A 23,068-nucleotide genomic window follows, 5' to 3' on the forward strand; every position below is an offset into this window, starting at 1 on the left:
TTTCAGTACATCGGGAAATACCGACATATGAACTTCTTTCGTAACAGAACCTTAAACTTAAAATGTGCAATACATGTTTGTAGTATGTAAGTTTGGCTTCATGTGGGTACGTATGACACCGACCACGGCATCAAAGTATCAAGATGCCGGGTTTATCCACGAAATTTTAGGTAAAATGCTTCTGAAAACAGGACCTTGAGGTAGAACACCTTGGTGATTTAAAACTCCGCAGCCGTATGACCAGACCTGGCGTGGGGCATTCTCTATCCCGAATGTGTTTGGTACAGCTAAATAAAAGAATGAAAACACCGGGTACCTTGGAGCTCATTTTATCTAACCACGCAGCTGCCTACTTTCTTCATTGACAACTGACGCTGCTATTCATATGGAAGCCTGTGTCTTAAAATAATCTGTGTGCCTTTCTTTTTATTTTTTTTTCTTTTTTCCTCAGGTGGTTAACGCCCAGAACGGAATATTTATTACTTTCTCAGCCTCATTACTATTCATGCGCGGAGGCCGGAGCGGGTGGCGGGGCGAAGCAGGGCCCGCCCCTGCGGGCGCTCGTCATCGGCGTGCGCCGGGGCGGCGGAGCTGCGGGAGCCGGTGAGCGGCTACTCCGGGCCTTCGGGTGTTCCCTTCGCTGCTGGGCGGTGCTGGTGCGGCCGTGGTGGGCAGGGACAGGCCGGGACCAGCCTCGTGGGCTTCGCTTCTGCGCGCTAGACCGCGGGACGGTGGGTGAGGTCGGAATCGGGGCGGGATGGGGAGACTGGGGCCCGTGGCCTGTGAGAAGGGCTGTCTGCGGGACGTGAAGGAGCGGGTTGGCCTCTTTTACGGGTGCATAAGAGATGCTCAGAGAGGGCACCTCATTAACATGCAAAAATATCTGAAGCGAGGGGTGCCAAGAAGATGAAGCCAGGCTTCTCATGGTGGTGCCAAGCACTAGGACAATATGCAGCAGGCAGAAACTGAGGCACAGGAAGTTCCACCTGAATAGGAGGAAGAACTTTACTGTGCAGGTGACTGCGTGCTGAACAGATCGTTCAGAGAGATTGCAGAGTCCCCCTCACTGCAGATACTCAAGAACCATCCGGGTGCACTCCTGTGCCATGTGCTGTAGAATGATCCCTCTTAAGCAGGGAGGTTGGACCAGATGAGCCGCTGTGGTCCCTTCCAGCCTTTCCCATTCTGTGATTTGGTGAGGTGACTTGCACATGGTACCCCCACATCTCTGCAATGGATTCTGGCTGCACCCCAGCACGTGTTGGTGCATGACTGGGCCTCTTGGCTCTGTCATCTTGGTGGCACTTAGGGCTGCAGGGTGTGTGAAGGCCAGCTGAACTGTGTTATCACCCTGCAAAACACAGAACTGTAACTCACTGCTGTCCTGAGCAGCAGTGTAATTTTGCTGCACAAGCAGCACTAACCCAAGTTATTCAGCTACAACTGTGATCCATCTTAGTTAGCTCGGTGTTTTAGAAGAGTCTGCTGTTTTCCAGTGGTAATGGGTGGCTGCACATATCTTACTGCAATGTGCTAACACTAAAAAAACTGTAGCACATGTGAGTTAAGATGCCACTATGATTATTGTGTAGCATACTTGAAAGCTGTAGAGTTTAATGGATTCTTTCCAGTTCTCCTAAATGGAGTGACATAGTAAGGGAGTCTTAAAAAGATGGTTTGTCAAGTGTTGATCAGACTCCTAAAGTATGAAATGTCCCTGTCTTGTTTTCTGTATCATAGTTTTCCCAGCTGTATTTATGCTGAAACAAACTCTGAAGATGAGGGAAATAATATTTGCTGTAATATTAAGCAAAAGCATCTGAGAGCCATTCTCATAAGGAAGCATAAGAAGGCTATTTACTTGCATAAAGGTTAGGAATTCTTGTCTTCTGTGTCAGACAGAAGAGCAATACAGAAAACAGCAGCCTCAAAAAACTTAGTAGGAAATACTCCTACTAAGGAATATTTGGTGGGGGAAAAAAAAAGTGTTTATCTGTGTACAGTAACCACCTTAAAATTCATCATTGCAAGTACATTTACAGGTTAGAATAGGATTACTTAAAGATTGGTAGAGTGTGGAGAATATGTAACTATTTAGTCTGATGCCATGAAGAAATACTTGTCTTCAAATAAGTCTAAACAATCAAAACCATTGCAGGACATTAAGAGGTGTTTGGAGAATAGCATTGAGTTATTACTCTTGATTTGGTAGGATTTGAAGGGTCGAATTTCATCTCTATGGCCCCTCCTTGTTTGGGAGTTTATTGGTTTTGCTTTTTAATTTCTGCTACTCTTTTGTTCCCACTTCAGTCTGGGAACAAAACAACACCTAACTATGACCAGTTCAGTCTGTTCCCAGCATTTCTAATACCGTAGAACAACAAATAGTGTATCAGGTTAGGTAGTGTGTCAGAGGGGGACGAGAGATGACAAGGCTTTCCTTCTTTGGTAGCACCATTTTTACATGAGTGGCATATAAGAAATTATTGAACTTTATATTTCCAGGAAGAAAATTCCTAACATTGGCAGGAAGGGGGAAAAAATATTACTCATAGGTCTTTAATGTTTAAAATACTGTTTAATAGAAAATATCATGCTGTCCTCATCCTTAGAGGTTTTTTATACCAGAGTGGTAAAGCTCTGTAGAACCTGGTGTTACTTTGCTTATAAGAAGTTGAACTAAATGACTTTCTGAAGTCTCTTTCAACCTGAATTAACCCATGTCCTGTGCATCAAATATAAATGGAATTTGTATTTACTTTTAAGGAAGTGATTTCATGTTCTCTTACTTTTAGCTTGAGATATTAAAGTGACTGTGTATGCTTTGGAAACAAAAAAACAAACCAAAAAACACAAACCCAAGCTAATGTGCATGTTGTGTATTTTTTGTTTTAGAACATGGATTCACAGAAGGATGTTCAGCCTCCAAAGCAGCAGCCAATGATTTACATTTGTGGAGGTAAAGAAAAGACACTAGTGATTTTTTTATTACTTGTTACTGGACATTTGGTGTTTTAATAATGAATAGTGCTTAGTCATTATACTGAAGGGTACGTAGATACAAATAGTTGCAGTGTATACCCTGATGATGTTTAAAGCTTTATGCATTGATGGTGACACATGGTCACCATCATACACGTGATACATACACAGTGTTGTAGAGGTAATTCCCTAGAGCGTGTGTTGCTGTGTGTAGCTCCTCGATCTCTGTATGTTTTATTGACAGTGCTGTAAGGGCACTCAGCTTTCCCTGAAGTACAGTAGTCAAATTTTCTCTTACCTATACATAAATCAACAACTTAAAAATTGGTGATTTTCAGGAATCCCTGGAATATTTTGTCTTTTAAGACAATAGACTTTGGGCTTTGGAGGGATGAACTGAAATTTTCATTAGTAGATGATCTAGTATCAAGCGTGGAATGTGTTCTATGCAGTAATACTTGGGTGATTTTTAGCAAGATTCTCTTTTATCTTAATGTAAGTGAAGCTTGCTTTTTGTTTTCTCTTTTTCTTTTTTTTTTCATGGTATCTTGTTACCATTAATCTCTTGATACGGATTCATTGCACTTGCTATGTTTGTTTTCCACAAATAGGAATTTGACTATCACAACTTTTCAAAGTTATCTGTGCATTAACATTGCTGTTCTTGTTTGCCCCCACTTCCTTTTTCTTCCTCCATAACATCAGAATGTCATACAGAAAATGAAATAAAGGCAAGAGATCCTATCAGGTGCAGAGAATGTGGCTACAGAATAATGTACAAGAAAAGGACAAAAAGATGTATCCTTTTACAAGTGCACTTGAATGCCTTTGGAAAGCTGTGGATGGAGACAAGGGGAAACAGAATGTAAGGGAAACAGAAGATTCAAAAAATCACGTAGCAATTCTTCAGGGTCAAAAATCAATACAGTAGAGCAAACTACTATAGCACAATCTCTGTCTGCAGTGTTATTTGGCACCTGTTTTTTTTTTTTCTGGCACTTTCTCTTTTTTTTTTTTTTTTTTTTTCCATTTTATATGCATTAAGTGATACATTAAGTTACTGTAGTCTGCTGGGTACTGGGTAACCTACTGTGAATTGTTGATATTATTCAGGGTCTTATTAAAGATCACTTTTGAAATACTTTATGTAGAAAGTTGTGACTAGATTTAGACAGTCTCTTTTCCTCTCCCTCATCTTTTTTTCAAACACAACATATTTTTTTCTTTAACTGCATTATTCCAGTGGTAGTTTTTGATGCTCGATGATGTCTGCTGAAGATAGTGACTTCATGATATAATCTTTTCTGATAACTTTGTTCTGTAAAACTGTTTGTGTATAAATGCGCTCTTTTGTGTTTTAAGAGATTGAAATATTAAAGTTTACTGTAATACTAAATTTTGTCTATATTGTCTTCCATCAATAGATTTCTAAAGCTGTTGTTTAAATTGTAGTCAAAGTATGCAGTATTTTTAAAGTTCAGTGATAATTGTCTTCTTTTTGAGTTATCTTTGTTTTCATTACTCTCATCTAAACTTTATTTGCATTTTAACTTTGCTAAATGTTCTTTGGACTCCTGTGAATTGCATAAAATAACAGTGGTTTGAATAAATTCTACTGAAAATAAATAGAAGGCTATAGAAGGCCAGATTTGAAACAGATTTGGATTTCAAAAAAGAAAATCTTAAAGGATGTCAGAGCACCCAATTCTGGCACCCAGTTGTGGACATGTCAAAAGTATGGATGTCTGAAAGTGTGAAAAAATAATTTCTCCTGAAAGAAGAGGGAGAGGGAGGCAAGTTTAACATTAAGAAGCAGTGTGGATACAGAAATTTCTTAAGTGCTGTTTGACTTGTTTGTATTCAAGAAAATAATTAGATCTGTGTAACAAAGATTTTTTTGGGTAGCACCCCCAAAAAGTGGGATCTTGTTTTGCTTTTCGGATGACTTTTCAGGGGTCTGTAATAAGTGGTGGTTTGTGATGATGAGCCAAAACTTTTTGCATCTGTCTGTTTGTAATGTGTGTTACATAATACCACTGAAGGCTACTACAGCATGCTGCTGCTTTGTGTGTGCCTGATCTCCGTTTTGATGGTGCTAATGGTGCTGAGATAACTTGCTTAACTCATCACTGTAATATCTTTTTTAAGGTCTGCATGGCTGTGGCTTGTGAATGAACTGCAGTGGCTTGTTATAGGGGATAAAAAGAGCATTCTGAGATGCTGTTTTGGAGCTGTTAAGATTTTCTTAGGTACCTGATCTATGATATAAAGACTTGATTTTTTTTTTTCCTGGAAATCAGATACACTCGGGTATAAATGATAACCTTTTTTACTACACGGTTGCTATCAGTTCACCAGCCTGGCCTGCACAGCGCGCAGCTTGTGCCTGCATGGCAGAACGGAGGGGTCGGCTGCTGACACGGCTGTCCGGAAGGGTGAGGAGGAGCAGCGCTGCCGAAGCTCGCCGGCAAACGGAGGCGGGCTTGGCTCTGCGGGCACGCCGGGTGCCGCTGGCTGCCGGACAAAGGCGGCCAAGAGCCCCCGCCGCCCTCGGGAAGGAGCACGGGCCTGCTTTGGAGAGCAGCGCCGGGGGAGTGCAGAGCTGACGGGCAACACTGCTGTGGGCGCCTGGGGACACTAGCGTCGGGAGAAGGACCGCTTGCTCTCCGCTGAGTGAAACGCTACGCTGAAACCCAAGGGTGATGCGCCCGCGGGCGCTGTATCTCCGCCCGCCCTGGGCAGGCGCTCCCCTCAGCCCCGATCCCCGCCCTGAGCCCAGCCGCGCCTGCGCGGCCTGAGCGAGGGCCGGGCGGCCCCCGGTTGCGGTGCGGGCAGGGCCGCGTCCGTGTCCCGGCGACAGCGCGGCACCGGGCAGGTGGGTGCCGAGGAAAGACAGGCGACGTCAGTGTCGCCGCCGGAGCCCGGCGGGGCTCTGCGGGAGTCTCGGCAGGGCATCCCCGGGGCGGCAGCGCCGTGTCCTCGGCGCCATGTTGTACATAGCAACAGTTGCTAGGCACGGGCCGGCCGCGCTGCCCCGCTCCGGCGGTGCGTGAGGGGAGCCCGGGTGCCGGCTCGGAGCTACAGCCCTGATCCGGGCCGGGCATGTCTGGGGAAGCTGCACTGGAGCCGGGCTGTGCCGGAGCTGTGCCACCAGGAGTCCTGGTCACCGCCGTGCCCGAGAGCTACGCTGGGCAGCTGCCTCCCGGCCACGGGAATAAACGGGAAAAACCGCAGGTGGTGATGAGCTTTTAATGCTTCTATTCTTCTTTAATTATTTCCTGCATTTATCTCTTTCCATGCCTCTTCTTGCTTTTCCAGTACTGAAAGCGTAAAGTCTTAGGGCAGAATCTCTATGCAACACCTAATTATGACCAGTTGTTATTTAAGTGATACTGTATTGTAAACATTTTTGTGTAACTACAAATTAATGTTTGTAATTATGCAAGACATTAGAACACAATTATTTGAATTTGGTTTATAACTACACATAGTTATTTTCACATACTAGCTAGTTGCCTTTATTGTATTTAATAAAAATTAACTGATTGCTTTGTGCACTATATAAAAGGGGGGAGGAAGAATTTCATCTCTGTAGAGCTTGTGGTGAAAACAGAAAAAGATGCAGATGAGCAGATCAAAGGAGACATAAATGTCTCATTTAAATCCCTGTAGAGCTTGTGGTGAAAACAGAAAAAGATGCAGATGAGCAGATCAAAGGTACAAGGAGACAGAAATGTCTCATTTAAATCCTTCATTTCTTCAGTTACAGACTTACTGGAAAAGATTCAGATTAATGCTGTAATATAATTGGAGACCCAGAAAATGCAGTTAGTGAGGAAAGAAAATTGAATTTATTTTGTCTACAGAGAAGCCAAAGATTTTCGTTCCTTTAGATATGCTGCATTGGTTAATGTCTTCCCTCTGAAAAAAGGAGTGTCCTTCACTATCTTCTCCTTTGTGATTACCCCACTTGGTTAAAACACGTATGTGTTAAATAAAACAGAGAGTGTGGCAGGCAAAAATTGGCAATTTTTCTTTAAGATGTCTTTCTGAATTGTTCTGACTTGCAGTACTTATCAAGCATTACTTACGTACTCTTATCATGCATTTCTCACACTTCGGTCAGTAAGCCTCTTGTCAGGGACAGTTCATGTGATCAGGCCTTCAAATCTGATATTTTTTCTTTTATAGGTCTGCTTGCATGAGAGAGTGGAATGTGAGCAATTTTATTCCTTAAATTTGCATTACTTCAAAATGTAACTGCTTACATAATTGCTTTTTTTTTTTCTTTTAATATTTAGTTATGGGTGATGAGTCAGTACCATATTTCCTGGGTGAAGGAACCACTAAAACGTATCAAATACCTATTAGTCATCTGGACTACAAATTCATTGAAAAATGCACAGATGTTAAGCACCTGGAAAAGATTCTCAGGGTATTAAGGTAAATTTATTTTTTTATCTTCATTAATAATTATAATCCTGTTCTGTAAAATTTGAGGGAACCCTTTTCTATTTGTCTGAACGTGTCTGTGACTTTCTAATTTAAAATTAAAGTACGAAGTTAAAGTGGCCATGCTAAAAGTGTCCCAATGATAACACTAGAAATCCAAGTCCTTTTTTAACCACCCAAAAGTTTGAGTAGCTCAATGCTAGGTTTTTTTTAAATGCTGCCACTCTGTTTTGGTTCTCTCATGATACATGTTGCGTGACTTGGAATTTCAGATGCCCCACCTGTTTAACTTTTGCTTTAAATGACACAAGTTCCTTTTTTATGAGCACTGTGGTGATAATTTTGAACTGTGTATGTGGGCATTGGGAAATGATTGAAGGTTAACTGGAATTTTCTAATAAAAATGTTATTAGGTGTTTGTAAAATTGGGTTGTAACAGGAAAATAGTCCTCTGCAGTCACTGTATGGCTACACGTGGAGGATGTGGTGCAGTTCGTTTTTGTTAACATTTCTGTCTTTGCATTTTAAAGGTCTGGTGAGGAGGGGTGTTACGCTGAACTTACGTTGGCTTGTGAGAAGCGAATTGAGCATTTGGACCCAAGGAGCAGAGCTCTGAGAAAAGATAAGCCTGCAGCCACAGCTTCTGATTTCACAGCTGAAGAATGGCAAGCAATTAATAGTGAACTGATGGTACAGGATCTAATTTATAGTACTCCACAATACAATCACTGTGATGTATCAATCTTCTTGTGCCTAAGTAGAATGTAATTATTTGATTAAAAGAGGAAATGATCAAAGGATTATGTTTTAAAATTTATTTTCTTGCTTAATGTCACTGAACATTAACTGTCCATTTTAACTCTACAGATTTTTTTTTGTAGATCACTTTTTATTCAAAAAAGCACTATTGCTCTTTGTCTTAATTGCTTTTCCCCATTAAGAGCAGTGCTTTTTAAGGATAATTGCTCTACTGCCTTAAGGTAAAAATATATTATTTATTTTCAGAGCTGGCTGACAGAAATGAATGAAGATGATAAGAAATCACAGCTCCTGAGAACAGACACACCAAATGAAAGACAAGATAACTTGCCTCCCATTCGTTGTTCCAGCAGTTGCCTTCCCACTAATCAGGTATCTCCAGTTTTTTGTGTTAATTATACGTTTTTCTAAAATTGGGGATATTTTATATGTATGAACTTCTAATCATTGTGCTTTCTTACTAGATTTATTTTGTTAACCAGAAAATAGAGACCTTTAAGCTCCCTTGCAAGAGAACAATGCTTAAACAAAAATGCTTTTATAGTACTAGCATGTGTATTGCAATAATATTTTAATTCTGATCAAGAATTCACTGCCAAAGCAGATCTCCTTAAACAGCCTTTTATTTTCTCTGATTCATATTTCCAAGTACTGCTTAAGCACGTGAACTAGGCTCCTTCTGGATGAAATTATGCCAGGAGATTTTCTCCAGCTGCCAGCAGGCTTTTGTTTCATGGGGCCAGTCAGAAGCCAGTCCAAAACAAAAACTCTGGAACTCATACAGTGTGGATGTTAGAGCCTCTGTTACTCTATAGCCACTCCTGTACTGGGTAGTGCTGGTGTATATGTAGCCTTTGATTGTGTTGGTACCTTATGTTGGTGTTCTCACTGCAGTTGTACAGCATACTTCCCAATTTAGCCCTTAAGCAGACTTAAACCTTCAAGACTACAGAAAAAAATAATAATTTTTTTCCAGGTATTAGTTTCCTTACATTTTGGTGGGTTTTTCTTTTTTTCATTTATTTATCTGCCTGATATCAGTTTTTTTGCTGGCCAGCTTTTCTTGCTAATGCTAAATACAGTGCTACTGAAGGGATTGGCAGACAAGTAGGTGTGGATGGGATTTTTCTGAATTGTCAGGAATTGTCACAAATCATTTCAGTTTGATTTTCAAAATTTTCTTTGAAATTCTGGGACACTGCAATAGGAAATTCATTAAGCATTGTTCTTTTTGGAGGTTTTAAGTCAGAAACATTATGAAGGGATCCTTGCAGGTCGTGTGATCTTTCTTATTAATTCCTATTTTTCTTGAAGAATTATGTGTTAATAAATGCCTGATTTGTGTTCTTGTGTTGTCAGAAACTACTTCTCATTGTCAGCTGGTACATAGATGTTGGACCAAGACATTTGGGATAGCTAGGCAGTCTCTGTTATGTGGTATACAAAAGGCTGGGGATTCCAGTGAATGTTTTGTAAGTGGTTAGTGTTGAAACTAAGGTGTGCTTATGTTTGGGGTTTTTTTTGTGGTTTCTTTTTTTTTGTTTTGTTTTTTTTTGCAATGTATGTTCCTCTTGACTGTCCTGTTTTGCTGAGATGGATTGTGCCACTATAGCTTTATACTTGATTCATGTCCTGTGTAACTGCTAGAACAGAAAATGGTTTAATACCATGTCAGTAAATCCAGTTTAGAATGTCAGCATAAAATTATGGAAAGTGTCTTGAAATCTGGGATACACCATATTACTAAAGAAGATGTGTTCTCCATTCAAAGACAAAATATTCACCTTTTTTTTTCCCCTTTTCCTTTAAACCATGCATCAGTCTTCAGATCAATTTCTTTTCTTTTGTTCTTCAGTTTTTGTTCTCCCTACTAGGTTTTGGTGTTAGCATTATTACCCAGGAAACCTAGATATAGCTTTATGCTTTACCTGTGATATGTGATTTCCATTCCTTTTGTCTAAGCAGGCGGCCTCTGAAGGAATTGTAACCTGTCCTGGAAGACAGAAGGAAAGCCTGAAACATTTTATGCAGCACTACAGTTATATCACTACTAGATCCTACTGAATAAAAAGAAGCTGTTTGTATAGCATACACTAAATTTATACCTGAAATATGAAATCTCAAAAAAATTGAATAATGTACATAATCAGCTTTTCTTTTTTTCTTTTTATTTCTTTCTTATAAAGATATGTGTCATACAGTTTTTAAACAAGTTTGGCTAATCAGTTTGGACTATAATTATTTTTCAGATTGGTATCATATAATTTTGTAAGTGGGATCAAGTTTAGAATAATCCAAATTCATCCTTTCTGCTAGAAAGAAATGCACAAAGCCTTCTGTAATTTTATGCTATTACTTGGTTGGAGATTGTTCATCTGACCTGATGCATAAAAAGTTTGGCCTTTTCAATGAATCCAGTTCTGGAAATCATTATTGACCCTAAACCAGTGGATTGCACTAATGGGTACAAATTTGGTAAATGAAAGCATCTTGTTTTGTCTGTAATCAGATTTTCTTGCTGATACTATGTGTAGGTGGAATTTCAATCCTCTACTGATAGTTTATAACTCTGTATAGTGTTTTCTTTTTATTGGTGTGAATCCATGGGGAGGATTCCAAAAATGGGCTGAAAAAGAGTAAAGTTTATGGAATATTCCCCTCTGTAACAGGATGTGGAAGTTTCTGGTAGGAAACTGTTTTCCTATCATGCTGCCCAGAACTGTCTTAACTGTCCACACTACATAATTATTATTTTTGCTGCCTCATTTTGTCCAGGAGAGAAGTAAAGCATGTGTTTAAAGATATTAATATTCAAAAGACTGTATTGATGGGATTTCCACTTAGGCTTCTTTGTCAAACATGGTTTTCTAATACTGTTCCAGAAAGATTTGCATCCTCAGATATCTCCTCATGCCACAACCCAGGGCATCCAAAATGCATACAAGTTTTATGTTATAAAAATCCACCATGATAGAATCTAATAGCCTTTGTATTGTTTTGGATATTCTGAGTTAAAAACTAACACTGCTTAGCTGCCATAGAATAGTAATGTTTTAGGACAGCACACAGGGCCCGCAGGCCCAAGTTGTGTCACCTGTACTAAAGCAAATTTGTGTGTTCATCTTTGGTCCAGAAACTTCAGACCCAATGGGATTCATGCATCGTGAATTATGGCAGGAAACATGACAAGCACAGAGATTTCTTTTTTTTGAGTTCCATGGCATGCAAATGTACATTTTTTTATTGAAGCCTCTTGGAGTGAGATCCTCTGAAATATTACTGATTGCGAAATTCCTGATTCTGTTGGAACCACAACTTGATTACAATTATTTCAAAGATATAAGACTTAGAATATTTTAAATTGTGGTTTTTTGAGTCAATGTTTTTTCCTCATTCCTTAAATGTACATGCTGTAGTTCTCTCCCTAAGCTGGAGTTGCATTAGTGCAAGTACCTTATGAGAGTCTCTTCTGAGAGGTGCAGTATTTTTGCTCATTTTAATTAAGGACTTTGGTTGAAAAAAAAAAATGCTTGATATTCATTAAATTAGTAGTATACACGAGGATGGATATATAAGGATAACTCATGTTTCAGGAAGGCATATTTAAGAGTTCCCTTCTCTAAACATGTGTTGATCGCTGAACATATTTGTCATTTTGTCTCACTTCCTGAAAGACATAATATTAAGAGTAATTCTGGAGTTATATACTACAAAAGTTTGTGTAACCTAACATTATAGATAGTCAGAAGTGTTTACAGGAAGGGTCACATTTGCATTATGTAAATTGAGGTGTTTACATCCAGCTGCAGAAGTATGTCCTCGTTACAGTGTCACCACTGGTAAAGTGAGATTAGGAAGCCTCTGGTCATTTCTTTGGTCTAGTTTATCACATGCTGAATTGGTACAGATATTTGGAGATTGTACTGTGATCTCTATCAGATTGTTTGTTTTAAACAGAAAATTGTAAATATGCAATTCTACAAAGAATTACACTGGTCTAACTCAGTGAATGCTGGACTGCAAGGTAAGAGGAGGACTGAATGGCCAGGATAGGGTAGATGGGAATATTTTGAACTGGCTGTTCCACTGTGAAATACCTGTTTGGAACCACACCTTGCTATTAAGTATTTTGAAGTCAGCAAGTAGGGAGGGGCATAGAAGAAGTATAGTCTTATGACAGAGGTAGAAGAGATGCCAAAGGTGACAGTTGGGGAAATAGAGTCCATTAGTGTAGGAGATGGGTTGAGATACAAGGCAGTCAAATCTGATTGTCAGAACTGATTGCTGCAGGAAGGTCCTCAAGATAAAATTTAAGTAAGGCAGTGATGGAGCTTGTCTAAAATCTAAAATTAATGTAAATAATCTTGGAATTTGCTCTAGTGAAGTGATAAATGGTGAAAAGAAGTCCAGACACTACTTTGAAGTAATTTATTTGCAAATTTGTTGTGAGTGTTCCAGGGACTACCAAAATCTGTGCCTTGAATTCTCTTGGGAAAGGGAAGCCTAAAACCAGGTTATTGATTCACTCTGAGTGTCAAATACCTCATCACAAGGCTGGGTCTTCCAAAGGCCGAGTTCTCCCTTGCTGTGTTGAAAGGATGGTTGGGGAGATGGCATCACAAGATACTAATTAGAAAGTTTCACTCAGTGCTTCAGTGATGTGACAGGACAGTGGAAAAAAAGTGTGAGACTCAGGAGCCCTTTAGATTGCAAGGATATGTGAAATGTGTCAAGATTTTCTTTAAACCACATTTTCAAGACTGAGCTTAGTCACGAGTAGTGTTGGTTACTAGGAAAATAGGTACTGCAGAAACAAAACCAAAAAAACCACTGTGATTCCACTGCAACAAATTGTCTTACAAGATGGCTGTTTGTTTCTCTTTTAGAACAAAAAATTGCAAAACAAACAAAGAAGCAAGAAAAACATACCACGGGATTACAGTGAATGGGACAAGTATGTTTAATCCCTTATATTTCAGTTTTTTTATATTTTTAAGACTTATTTGTTTAACTATGAAACACAGTGTATTTTGCAGAAACATAGTATTAAGGTCAGCATTTTAGGGAACTGTAACACTGATGAAACTTTGGCTTTTCTTAATAAATGTTCTCTTAAAATGCAAATGACACATTGTGTTGCTAACAGCTGAGAACAAGTTAGTCTACACTTTTGTACAAGCTGTGTGAAATACAGTAAACCAGCAGAAAAAGAAATAAAAATTGATTACTTAATTTTTGAGATTTTTGAACACAGTTCTAGGGTTAGTTAACATGGACTTAGAAGCATGGACTTTTCTATATCTAAAGCCATAGTTCTACACTGAAAACAACACTGATGAATACTTACTCCTGCACTGAACCCCACTAACCTCAAAGAATGAGCTTCAGGCAGGTGCATCAGTTTACTCAGATGCAATTACACTTAATAGAGGTTTAGACAGTAACTATTTTAGAATGGATGGAGCTCTGATGCAAAGACATTCTGCATCATGTCATGGTGGCACATCAGCCTCTCAAGTTATGTGACAGGTTCATGCCCAAATTGTTGAACATGGAAAGCAAAAAGCACATTCTTGTGTTTTATATTGTAGAAGCTTTTCTGTAGTTCCTGAAATCTGGAATATAATGCTCTAGAATCAGAGTGAGGAAGCACAAATTTCCAGTGCAGTAGATTGGGATATTGTGGGGTTTGGGTAATGAAACTACCCCAAAGCCCTTAAAAAAACCCAGTTCTGCATAAGTTTTGTGTATCAGTTATTTTCATACATGTATCTTTCAGAAATTGGTGCCTTCCTGCTCAAATGGGGCAAAGAAATTAGGTTATAAAAACAATTTCTGCAACAATTTATTCTTTCATTCATTTATTCTTTCCTCTTGGTACTGTATCTTTCCAAAGTAATCATACAGATTTTGTTTACACATTTATGTACACAATCTTTAAGTGCTTTAGCATGCTGATAATAGTACAGGTTGTGAATTTTCCCATTGAGTATATTTATTTTGGATTATGAGTACACTGAAACAGAGCTGTCTGAAAGATGTTTTCCAATTTAAAGCATATCATGGTTTTAAAATTCTTTGAGGAAAATTTCAAAGCTTTCAAATAGTTGTTTAGGCAATTTCTAAACAAAGTGTTTTGCTTTTTATTTTAAAAACATTTATTTGAAATGTGGTTAATTTATAATAAATAGGTAAAAGTAAGCTAGCAAAACATCAGATTCAAAATGTAGAACAATTAGTGTTACGTGAAAAGGCTTTGAGTTGGAGAAATTTTCAAAATAGTATCTTGATTTCAGAAAGAAACTATTTGTATTGTCCAGATTGTTGTGAAAAGGCTATTTTCCATTACACCCTACACAGAAAAGCAGTAAGAACAATATTTCTGTATAGTGTAGGAATTGGTTATTACTATATTTATTTTACAGTATTACAGCAGCAATATTTCTTTGATATACATTCCTAAACACTGTTTTCAAAAGCTGCTTTAGAGCTGCTTTGAAATGTCTTGTCTCAAGTTTACAGTATAGATTGCTTTGAAGAGGTTTCTTACTTATTTTGGCAAAGGTTAATGGGGATGTTTGATGGAGCTGGGATGGAGCCTGATGATACTGTTTCTTAAATTTTACCTGTCTTTTTTGGGGATGAGGAGGTATAGTGAGGAGGTGAGGTTTTCTTGGTCACCAATAACTGAACACAGCCTAACAGCCTGTATCTCTTTTCCTTTGGTCTATAATGAAAATACAATATGCCTTTCTGTCAGCTGAGGAGTCTTGCTATGCAGCATTATTGAATTGGTCATTTTATTAATTAAAGGTTTGATGTGGAAAAGGAATGTTCTAAAATTGATGAAGACTGTGAAGAAAGTAACTCAAAAGCAAGATTCTTCAGTAGGCCAAGTCTACCCATAATTGAAAAGAAAATTGACACAACTGGTAATGTCTTAGAAACATAATTTTTCTTTAGTTGTAATACTGTGTTGCAGAGTATGAATACTACTTAAAGAAGTATATCATAAAGTGCCTTTAGTTTTCAGCACCTAGAGATGCTAACAGTTGTTAGATCATCAAGTGAGCTTGAAGCCATGTTTGAAAAAAATCTAGTCTTGCTTAATAAACAGTAAGAATGTTTATGTTTAGTTGAGAGCACAAGGTAAAGAAGTAGAGCATACATTTGGTATTATAAATGAATGGTAGAGGTTAGACAACTGGGTTTTTTTTGCATGCTGAATTGTATGCCTATCAGAAGAATTTAGTGGTTTATTACAGAAAATAAAATACAAATTTGTCTTTTAGCAAGCCATGTACTTTTAAAAATGCAGACTATGAGATTCAGAGTATTTTATCTCACTGTTGTGGTTACATCTGTGCAAGTTGCTAGTTGTTGTTATGTAGAAATATTTTTTGCTAGGAATGACAAAGAAAGAGAAAATTTTTATTGCTACTCGTGAAAAAGAAAAGGGCAATGAAGCCTTTGCCACTGGCGATTTTGTGGAAGCAGTGACTTACTACACTCGGTGAGTAAATACTATTCTGTTCTTTTATTTTAACAACTCTTACTTGGGAATGTTGGTTTTAGACCAATTTAATTGAAACAACTTCATAGTGAAGCAATTAGTGACAATTAGACTATTTTCAAAAAGGCACCAAGATTTGACAGAAGAATATTTAAAGCACTGATCCGTGCTCATATTAGTTTTTATTTATCAGAAGAGAAGGGGTTAGAAAGTGATGGAATGCAATCTGCAGGTGTCACAAACTTCCTCACTGAGATTCAAGGGCATGTTTACAAAAATAAAAGGATAATCAGAGTGCTGGCAAACTAAATAATTACAAATGTAATTTCACTCTGTGCTTTGAAATGGTAAGGACTTAAAAAAACCCAAGAAATCACAAGTGTCAAAGTTGTTTATAAATTTAGAGTACATGGGAATCTTGGGGTATTAATTACCAGTAATGACATGACACTACTGTGAGATGAAACGTGAAGATAATTAAGGAGCTATGATATTACAGTGGGATAACCTTGAAAAAAAAATAGGAGAATGTTAATACATTTGTGGTCGGTGCAGAAAAGTATGGAGAAAATAATGAAGAGAAATAGTGTGGAACAGCAATAAAATAATTAACAGATTTATGTTTAGGAAGTATCATTCATACTAAAGGAGGCATGATTTTGTAGAACAGCTTATGAAAATTTATCAGGAGGTTGCTGATAAAGATAGATATGTGTATGTGTGTGTGTGTGCATGGATTTTGTAGAACAGCTTATGAAAATTTATCAGGAGGTTGCTGATAAAGATTGATATGTGTGTGTGTGTGAGTGTGTGTGTGCACACTTATAATGATATTCATAGAGCACAAGCTGCTTAACTGAGGCATTTGATGTCTGATGGGTTTGGGTTTTTTTGTTCTTGAATTACAGCCTAAAGACCCTTCCTGTTTTGTTTGGGTTTTTTACACCAACATAAAAAAGTCTATAGCTGTATTTCATATACAATAAATAAAATACGAATACATAATATAAAAATAAGTAAAACCATCTCTTTTGGTACACAAATAAGGTACTAATAACTTGGGTTTTTTACACCAACATAAAAAAGTCTATAGTTGTATTTCATACACAATAAATAAAATACAAGTACATAGTATAAAAATAAAACTGTCTCTTTTGGTACATAAATAAGGTACTAATAACTAAGGATAAGGATAGGCAGAATCCTTTCTAATGGAGAGTTTTTCCATTTTTGACCCCCATGGGGGGCATTGTATGCCTTCTGAAATGTATGATAGTGACACCATGCTCTTCTAACTGGTCACTTCTCTAATCCTATCTGCAATCTATTTTCTTAGAGTTACAAATATTTAAGTAAAATATTTTGGAGTGAATTGTTAATAACCTGAAGGGGTCATCTGTGTCTAGAATGGAAAATGTAGAGTCTGACTTCTTCTTATCCATTTGCTTTCTTGACTGGCTTGTCAGTCTCTTTCCTGTTCCTCTTGTGTGAAGAAAAACCTTTGCACATTGAATCATTGCTTAGACTAGAATGCATCTCTTCTTCTTCCTCACCCTGCTACCCTTTCTAAAGAGCATGCACAGATTATCCCACTGGGATCATAGCTGCATAGAGCTTTTATTCTGTTTTTTGTTTCCCACGTGTTGTGCATTTGTGGACAAGGATTTGAGATTGTTCTTCAACCATGGGGGTTTTTTACAAGGAAATTTTGTCTATTGCAGTGTGCTGTCCCCCTGGCACTTCCATTGCTATTCTTTCCAGTGAGCACAGTTTAGCCCTTGCAACATTAACAAGGTTGTTGGCAAAGATTCCCTTACATCATTTTGTTATGTGCATCCTAGCTGTCCTTGTTCCTCAGAGATGATCCTATGATCCTGTTGTTACAGAAACTAAAACCCTTCCTACAATACCAGCCCTGCAGCCAGATGTGGACCTGGCAATTCATCCACTGCTACCTGAGTCTTTCCATTTTACAAGCAAGATTAAGGAGAATCCCATGTGTTCTCCCCCACCACCATGCTTTTCATCATAATCCCTAGAGGCTGTGTAGTTACTCTTCATCTCTCAAAGGTTCCATCTGGCAGTTCTTTTGGAGTCTACATGGATGGCAGGAGGAGGTAGTAATCTAAGTGAGAGACAAGCCACGGCATCTCCTCTGCAACATCTCAGGTCTAAGTCCTGGCAAGCAAGAGGCTCTTAAAAAATCTAGTTGGTGGATGGTTGCCTGTGGTCTCACAGGAAGGAGTCTCTAACCACTACTGTGGTTAGAGTACCAGTATTGATATTGCTATAATGCAGTTTCCAGCTTCCAGTAGTGAAGTGTTTCTAGATTCAGGTTTTCTAACTCTGACTCTAACATGATCAATATTCCCTTTCTTTTAGGAGTTTATCAGTAATACCGACTGCAGCTGTATATAATAACAAAGCTCAAGCAGAAATCAAACTTCAGGACTGGGACAATGCTTTGCAGGATTGTGAGAAGGTACTACATATGGAACCTGGCAACATAAAAGGTAAAGTAAAAATAAGATTTCAATCTTTTATTTTACCTCTAGCAAATAAAATGGTACATTTGACTTGCAAATGGTTAGTTGACTTAACTGAGCTTTAGATCAGGTCTAAATACAAATAAAGGAACAGTATAGCTTCCCAAAGCTGTTTTAATGGTTCTTTGGGGATTAGTGGAGTTTTATGCAGTTCATCCTATTGATGTGTAAAGGGAATTCTTACATGGCAGCATGTTTTCCATATGATAACTATAAGCCCTCTTGTATTCATGCAGTTTCCATAATACCCAAACTGAATTATAAATTAATTTAAAAGTGACATGAAAACTATCAAAGTTGTTGGTTTATTCCTTTCTGAAGTCAAGGACTTGAATGTAGCTAACTGTATTTGCATGGGTGGAGGTGGAAAATTTGAAATTCATGAAAAGGTGCTTCACAATTCATGACTGCTCCTCAAAAGACCTCATGTGAAATTGCATCATTAAAAATCATTAAGAAAACAGTTGTTACTAATATAGAATTAATTGCAGAATTTTATCCATTTTATACTTTAAATACATAAATAATACACTTTGTTCTTTTGTAGCTTTGATGCGTCGTGCCACTGTGCACAATCATCTGCAGAATTACCAGACAGCTGTAGAGGATCTGAATAAAGTGTTGTCTGTTGAACCAGAAAACTCTATGGCTAAGGTAAAGATCAGTGAGTTGAATATGGCTAGAAAGAGGTTGTACACAGTTGTAGCATAAAGTGAGTACAGTTCATGTTGTTTGATGTAACTATGAGTTTTGAGGACACACTCAATCTGCTGTGCCATTGATCAGCTTCCCAAGACCACATGTGGTGGAAATTAGGTGATTGAATGTGGCCAGATCTGTTTATGACCTGATTGTGAGGAAAAGCCTTCTCTGTTAGTGTAATTTAGGTGCCTAAAACATTTTCTGCTGAACATGCTTGCAGTATTAGTGTCTTGCTGATCAAAGCTATTTGGAAATTTCTCTTAAAATGATCCATTGAGATAGGTGCATTGAAGTTTGAATACATAATGAGAAGGAAAATTCAATAGAGATGCCAAGCTTTTGTTGTTATAGCAGTAAAGTTAACCCAAAAGGAGAAGAGCTGGATTCTGTCCTTGCTTCAGTGTGGTGTTATAAATCCTCATTTCTCATCTCCAGGGTAGAATGAAAAACCTTTCATACCTTCTGATAAATCTGGACCCTTCATAACTAATTTTGGATCAAAGAAAGCCAGATGCTTTCTCTGAAAATCAAAGTCAGGATGTGGTCCTTGATCTACTATTACTTTGGCTGTTTTAGGAGAGGATTGGTTTGTGTCCTTTCATTGGTATCTTAGGGATGTTTTGCAGGTCAGAACAGTCCTTGCATTTGGATTCTATGTGTCCTGAGAATCTTCAGTACTGGGCAGTTTTGATAGTAAACTGTTTGTTGTATGTTAATTATGAGTCCATCATACTACTACCCTCCCAATGTTTTTGGGACTCCCATATGACTTCTGGATGCTGTGCAATTGTCCCAACTTCTGACTTCTGTCCAGATCTGATTGGTGGCATATTGTAAGCTGCTAGGAGCTTGTTCATTGCTCCTTCTTTTCATGGAGTTATTTATTACTATTGCTTGACCCAGAGAAAGTGGTACAAGCCTCTTATGTCAAATTCACCACAGACAGCATTTATCCTTTTTTGGGTGCTCCTAGAGCTAAGTTCCTGTCCACAATAGTTCCTGAGTTTCACATCAGTTAAAGAATTACATGTCTCTGGATCTGAGTTCTGAAAGAGATTTTGGTCTTTTCTGTTTACAAGACTGAATATCTAAATAGCTTGTGAGTCTGTGATGACAAATTTTACGACAGTCTATGTGAAGATGTATCAAATAGGCTGTGCTGAGACTTCTTATAATACCAGACAGAGATAGTCACTCATTTTGATTACACTCTTCCATTACTTGCTTTGCTGAGCAATGCTTTTGTAGCTGAAAGCAGGTATCTGTACTTTGTCCTTATTCATGCCAGCTATTATGCCTTGGCTGGCACATCTAGAAATGACAAGTGCTTGGCAGGGCATTTTTTCAAGTTTCTCACTGCTTGGAGAATCCTCAAAACTCTTTTGAGCTAAATATGAATGTGTGGAACTTATGCAGAATGCATGTTTATATCCAGAATCACTAATATAAAAGTGAATTGATTGTCAGTAACTGAAATTCTTCAAGGTAGTTTGTCCATGTGAATCTTTGCTTTATCATGTTCTTATCTTTTTCTTGAGACAGGAAGTACTGAGATGGCCCTTTCTTGCACAGCACTGAATTACGTTCAGAATACCACATAATGCTGGGTGTGTCTTACTCTGCTCTGACAGTGTAAAGTGATTTAGTGGCTTATGGGTTACAGTGATAGTGCTGGGTTAACAGCTGGCCTTGATCTTAAAGGTCTCTTCCAACCTTGATGATTCAAGTTCAGTTAAAGGGTATTTTTTGAGTAATGGAAAAATATTATGGAATGAGAAGCTGTTTGATCATCTAATTGCAGTTCTTATAAGGGGAGCAAACCTTATTATTCAACAGTGTCCTTCTGCTACAATGTTAAGAGACTGTTGTCTCTGGGTTCTTGTTCTCTCAGTTGTATTTCTCCATCAGTTGTCCATCTGACATAAAATTCTCTGTAGCATAATTTTTGATTCTGATTTTAGGCTTTTTTTGAGCTTCTCTAGAGAACCTGTTTTCCACATCTCTTCTTAGTAGACCATGCCAGATCTCACAATCATAAATCTACTTTTTTTCCTTTGAATTTAGTTTTTCTTTTTGATAAGCAGTTCATTCAATAAAAGTATTTATTTATTTATGTGATATCTTCACACAAAAATATGCAGATATCTTGTGTCTGTTTCTTGTGAAAGAGGCAGAATTGACTATTAATTTTGGTTTGATGCAGACTCTTGGAAAATTCACATTTATTTGCCATGTTTTTATATTGCCAACATTTATCTTGATAATTCTTTGGGATTTCACATGGATTATTTAACAGAATGTACTTGCTATATGTAAACTGTAATTTATATACATAATAAAAAAACTTCTGCTATTGCTGATTTTTTGTCTATTTTAGAAAAGTCTGCTAGAGATTGAAGAGAAACTGAAAAGTTTAAAGCCTGTACCTGAGCCACAAGGCAAAGGAAAAAAAATACTTATTCAAGAGATAGAGGATTCAGAAATTGCTGAAGGAAGAGGGGAAAATACAGAAGAACATGAAAGACGTGGTGGAGATAAAAGTAATGTCTTATCATTTCCTATTTTATTTTAACCTAAGGAAAAAATAGGTGTCTTTGAGATAGTAATGTTTATTCACACAATTCATCTATATATTCTTGCAAAGAATTTTGCCTGTTCTAAGACTAAACTTACATTGACTACTTAAAATAGATTTAAGTGTGAAATCTAGAACCCAGTTTTATTACACATCTTAGTAATTCTTTCTAGAATGGGCATAACAGAGACAAATGGAAAATGTTGCTATAAATCACCTACTTCCCTGTGCCCTGTGTAATTTTACACCAGTCCTTTGATGTGGACCCAGTTAAAAATTTCTTCTGTTGAGAGAACATTTTGTGTTCCTGAGATCTTTCTCTCACACAGCTTTCCTGCCTTCCCACCAGCACATTTTTCTTCTGCATTTTTCTTCCCATGCTTGCATCAAAGGGTGCAAAAATGATCAGGTACAATTTGTTAACATCTATAATTTTTGTTGTTGTTTCGGAAACTATCATTCTTTTTTTGTTTGTTTGTTTGTTTTGGTTTTTTTTTTATTGTAAGAGCTCATCTCTGGGCTCTAGAAGTTTGTATTAGAGGTAAACAACATGTAATTCTTGTACTGGATGTAGTTTACAAGCAGTTGAAGTGTATTTCCCATTCCTGAATTAGTGTGTGGTTAGCTGCAAGGCTCCTGGGATGAAGCCACTGGCATAATCAGAATCCATGGCTTGCAGGAGGAGGTGAGGCAGCAGGGGCTAGGAAGGCTTGCATTGGCAGCTTCCTTTTAGATCAGCTGCATGGCTGACATCTGGCCTGTAACAGAATAAAATGCCTAGGCTGATTTCACCCTTCTCCTTTCTTATAGTTATGTTGGCTCCTTAAGGTATTGTGGCATGACAGCTGTGACTTTTATGTTTTCTGTGTTTTGTCTTGAAACTAAATCAGTCTGTGGGGGTTTTGCAGCTTAATTGTGAATATTGGACTGTACCTGTGTGATATAATAATGTATTATTGGCATACAAGATTAGGGAAAGTATATTTTCCCACATCAGTTGGTATCTACCAAATCTCCCGAGCTAAAACCTTAGAAGAAAGGGGTGCATTATGTCCCTAGCCTTAAATGTCTGTTCATTTGGGGGTGTTTTCTGTTGTGAGCATTCAGATGACTATGTGCCTTCTAGCTCCATAGGAAGACTTCCATTCTGTTGATGAAAGGTTAGGCCTTTAAAGATAGGGAAGATTGCCAACTGACACCAATGGCATATGTGTTCCTGTGATACACATAAGTATTTCTGAGATTTAAGTGGAAAGTATTTTCATAGATTAGGCTGTATTTTCCTGTACAGCTGGAAACAAATATGAATTCAGTTCAGTTAATGAATAAAAAATGTTCTGTGAACCTAACAGCAATAAGTGGAGTAAACATCTAGTCCTGTAATCACAGGCAGTCCAGTAGCAGTCCAGTCATGTAGTCACACTTATTTCACATTCTAATTGGTAAGCCTAATGCATTCCTACTGAATTTACAATTTAGAGATTGGAAAAAATACTTTTTGTTTTCTTTATAGCTGAAGAGTTGATTTCTGAACTTTGA

At 37.9% G+C, this 23,068-nt stretch overlaps 2 protein-coding genes across 3 annotated transcripts in view; both read left to right on the top strand.

Moving 5' to 3' along the window:
- Positions 1–562: 562 nt before the first annotated feature.
- POLR2K (RNA polymerase II, I and III subunit K) lies at positions 563–4,378 on the top strand. 2 transcript variants are annotated; one of them, XM_041412789.1, is made up of 4 exons: positions 563–740; positions 2,896–2,959; positions 3,688–3,780; positions 4,226–4,378. In XM_041412789.1, the coding sequence occupies exons 2-4, from the start codon at positions 2,899–2,901 to the stop codon at positions 4,246–4,248; spliced, it is 177 nt and encodes a 58-aa protein (XP_041268723.1). In that variant the 5' UTR covers positions 563–740; positions 2,896–2,898; the 3' UTR covers positions 4,249–4,378. The 2 variants fall into 2 exon arrangements, with proteins under 2 accessions (XP_041268723.1, XP_041268722.1); XM_041412788.1 differs by having other exon boundaries at positions 599–731.
- Positions 4,379–7,285: 2,907 nt separating this feature from the next.
- SPAG1 (sperm associated antigen 1) overlaps positions 7,286–23,068 on the top strand; it is a 36,239-nt gene continuing 20,456 nt past the window's right edge. The window contains exons 1-9 of the mRNA XM_041413073.1: positions 7,286–7,425; positions 7,965–8,124; positions 8,440–8,565; positions 13,080–13,147; positions 15,007–15,125; positions 15,601–15,706; positions 18,089–18,219; positions 18,800–18,906; positions 21,332–21,494. Coding sequence (XP_041269007.1) covers positions 7,286–7,425; positions 7,965–8,124; positions 8,440–8,565; positions 13,080–13,147; positions 15,007–15,125; positions 15,601–15,706; positions 18,089–18,219; positions 18,800–18,906; positions 21,332–21,494 — 1,120 coding nt within the window. The remainder of the gene's footprint in view (positions 7,426–7,964; positions 8,125–8,439; positions 8,566–13,079; positions 13,148–15,006; positions 15,126–15,600; positions 15,707–18,088; positions 18,220–18,799; positions 18,907–21,331; positions 21,495–23,068) is intronic.

Source organism: Onychostruthus taczanowskii, unplaced genomic scaffold, assembly GCF_017590055.1.
Source record: "Onychostruthus taczanowskii isolate IOZ18803 unplaced genomic scaffold, ASM1759005v1 scaffold4, whole genome shotgun sequence".
Classification (NCBI taxonomy): Eukaryota; Metazoa; Chordata; class Aves; order Passeriformes; family Passeridae; genus Onychostruthus; species Onychostruthus taczanowskii.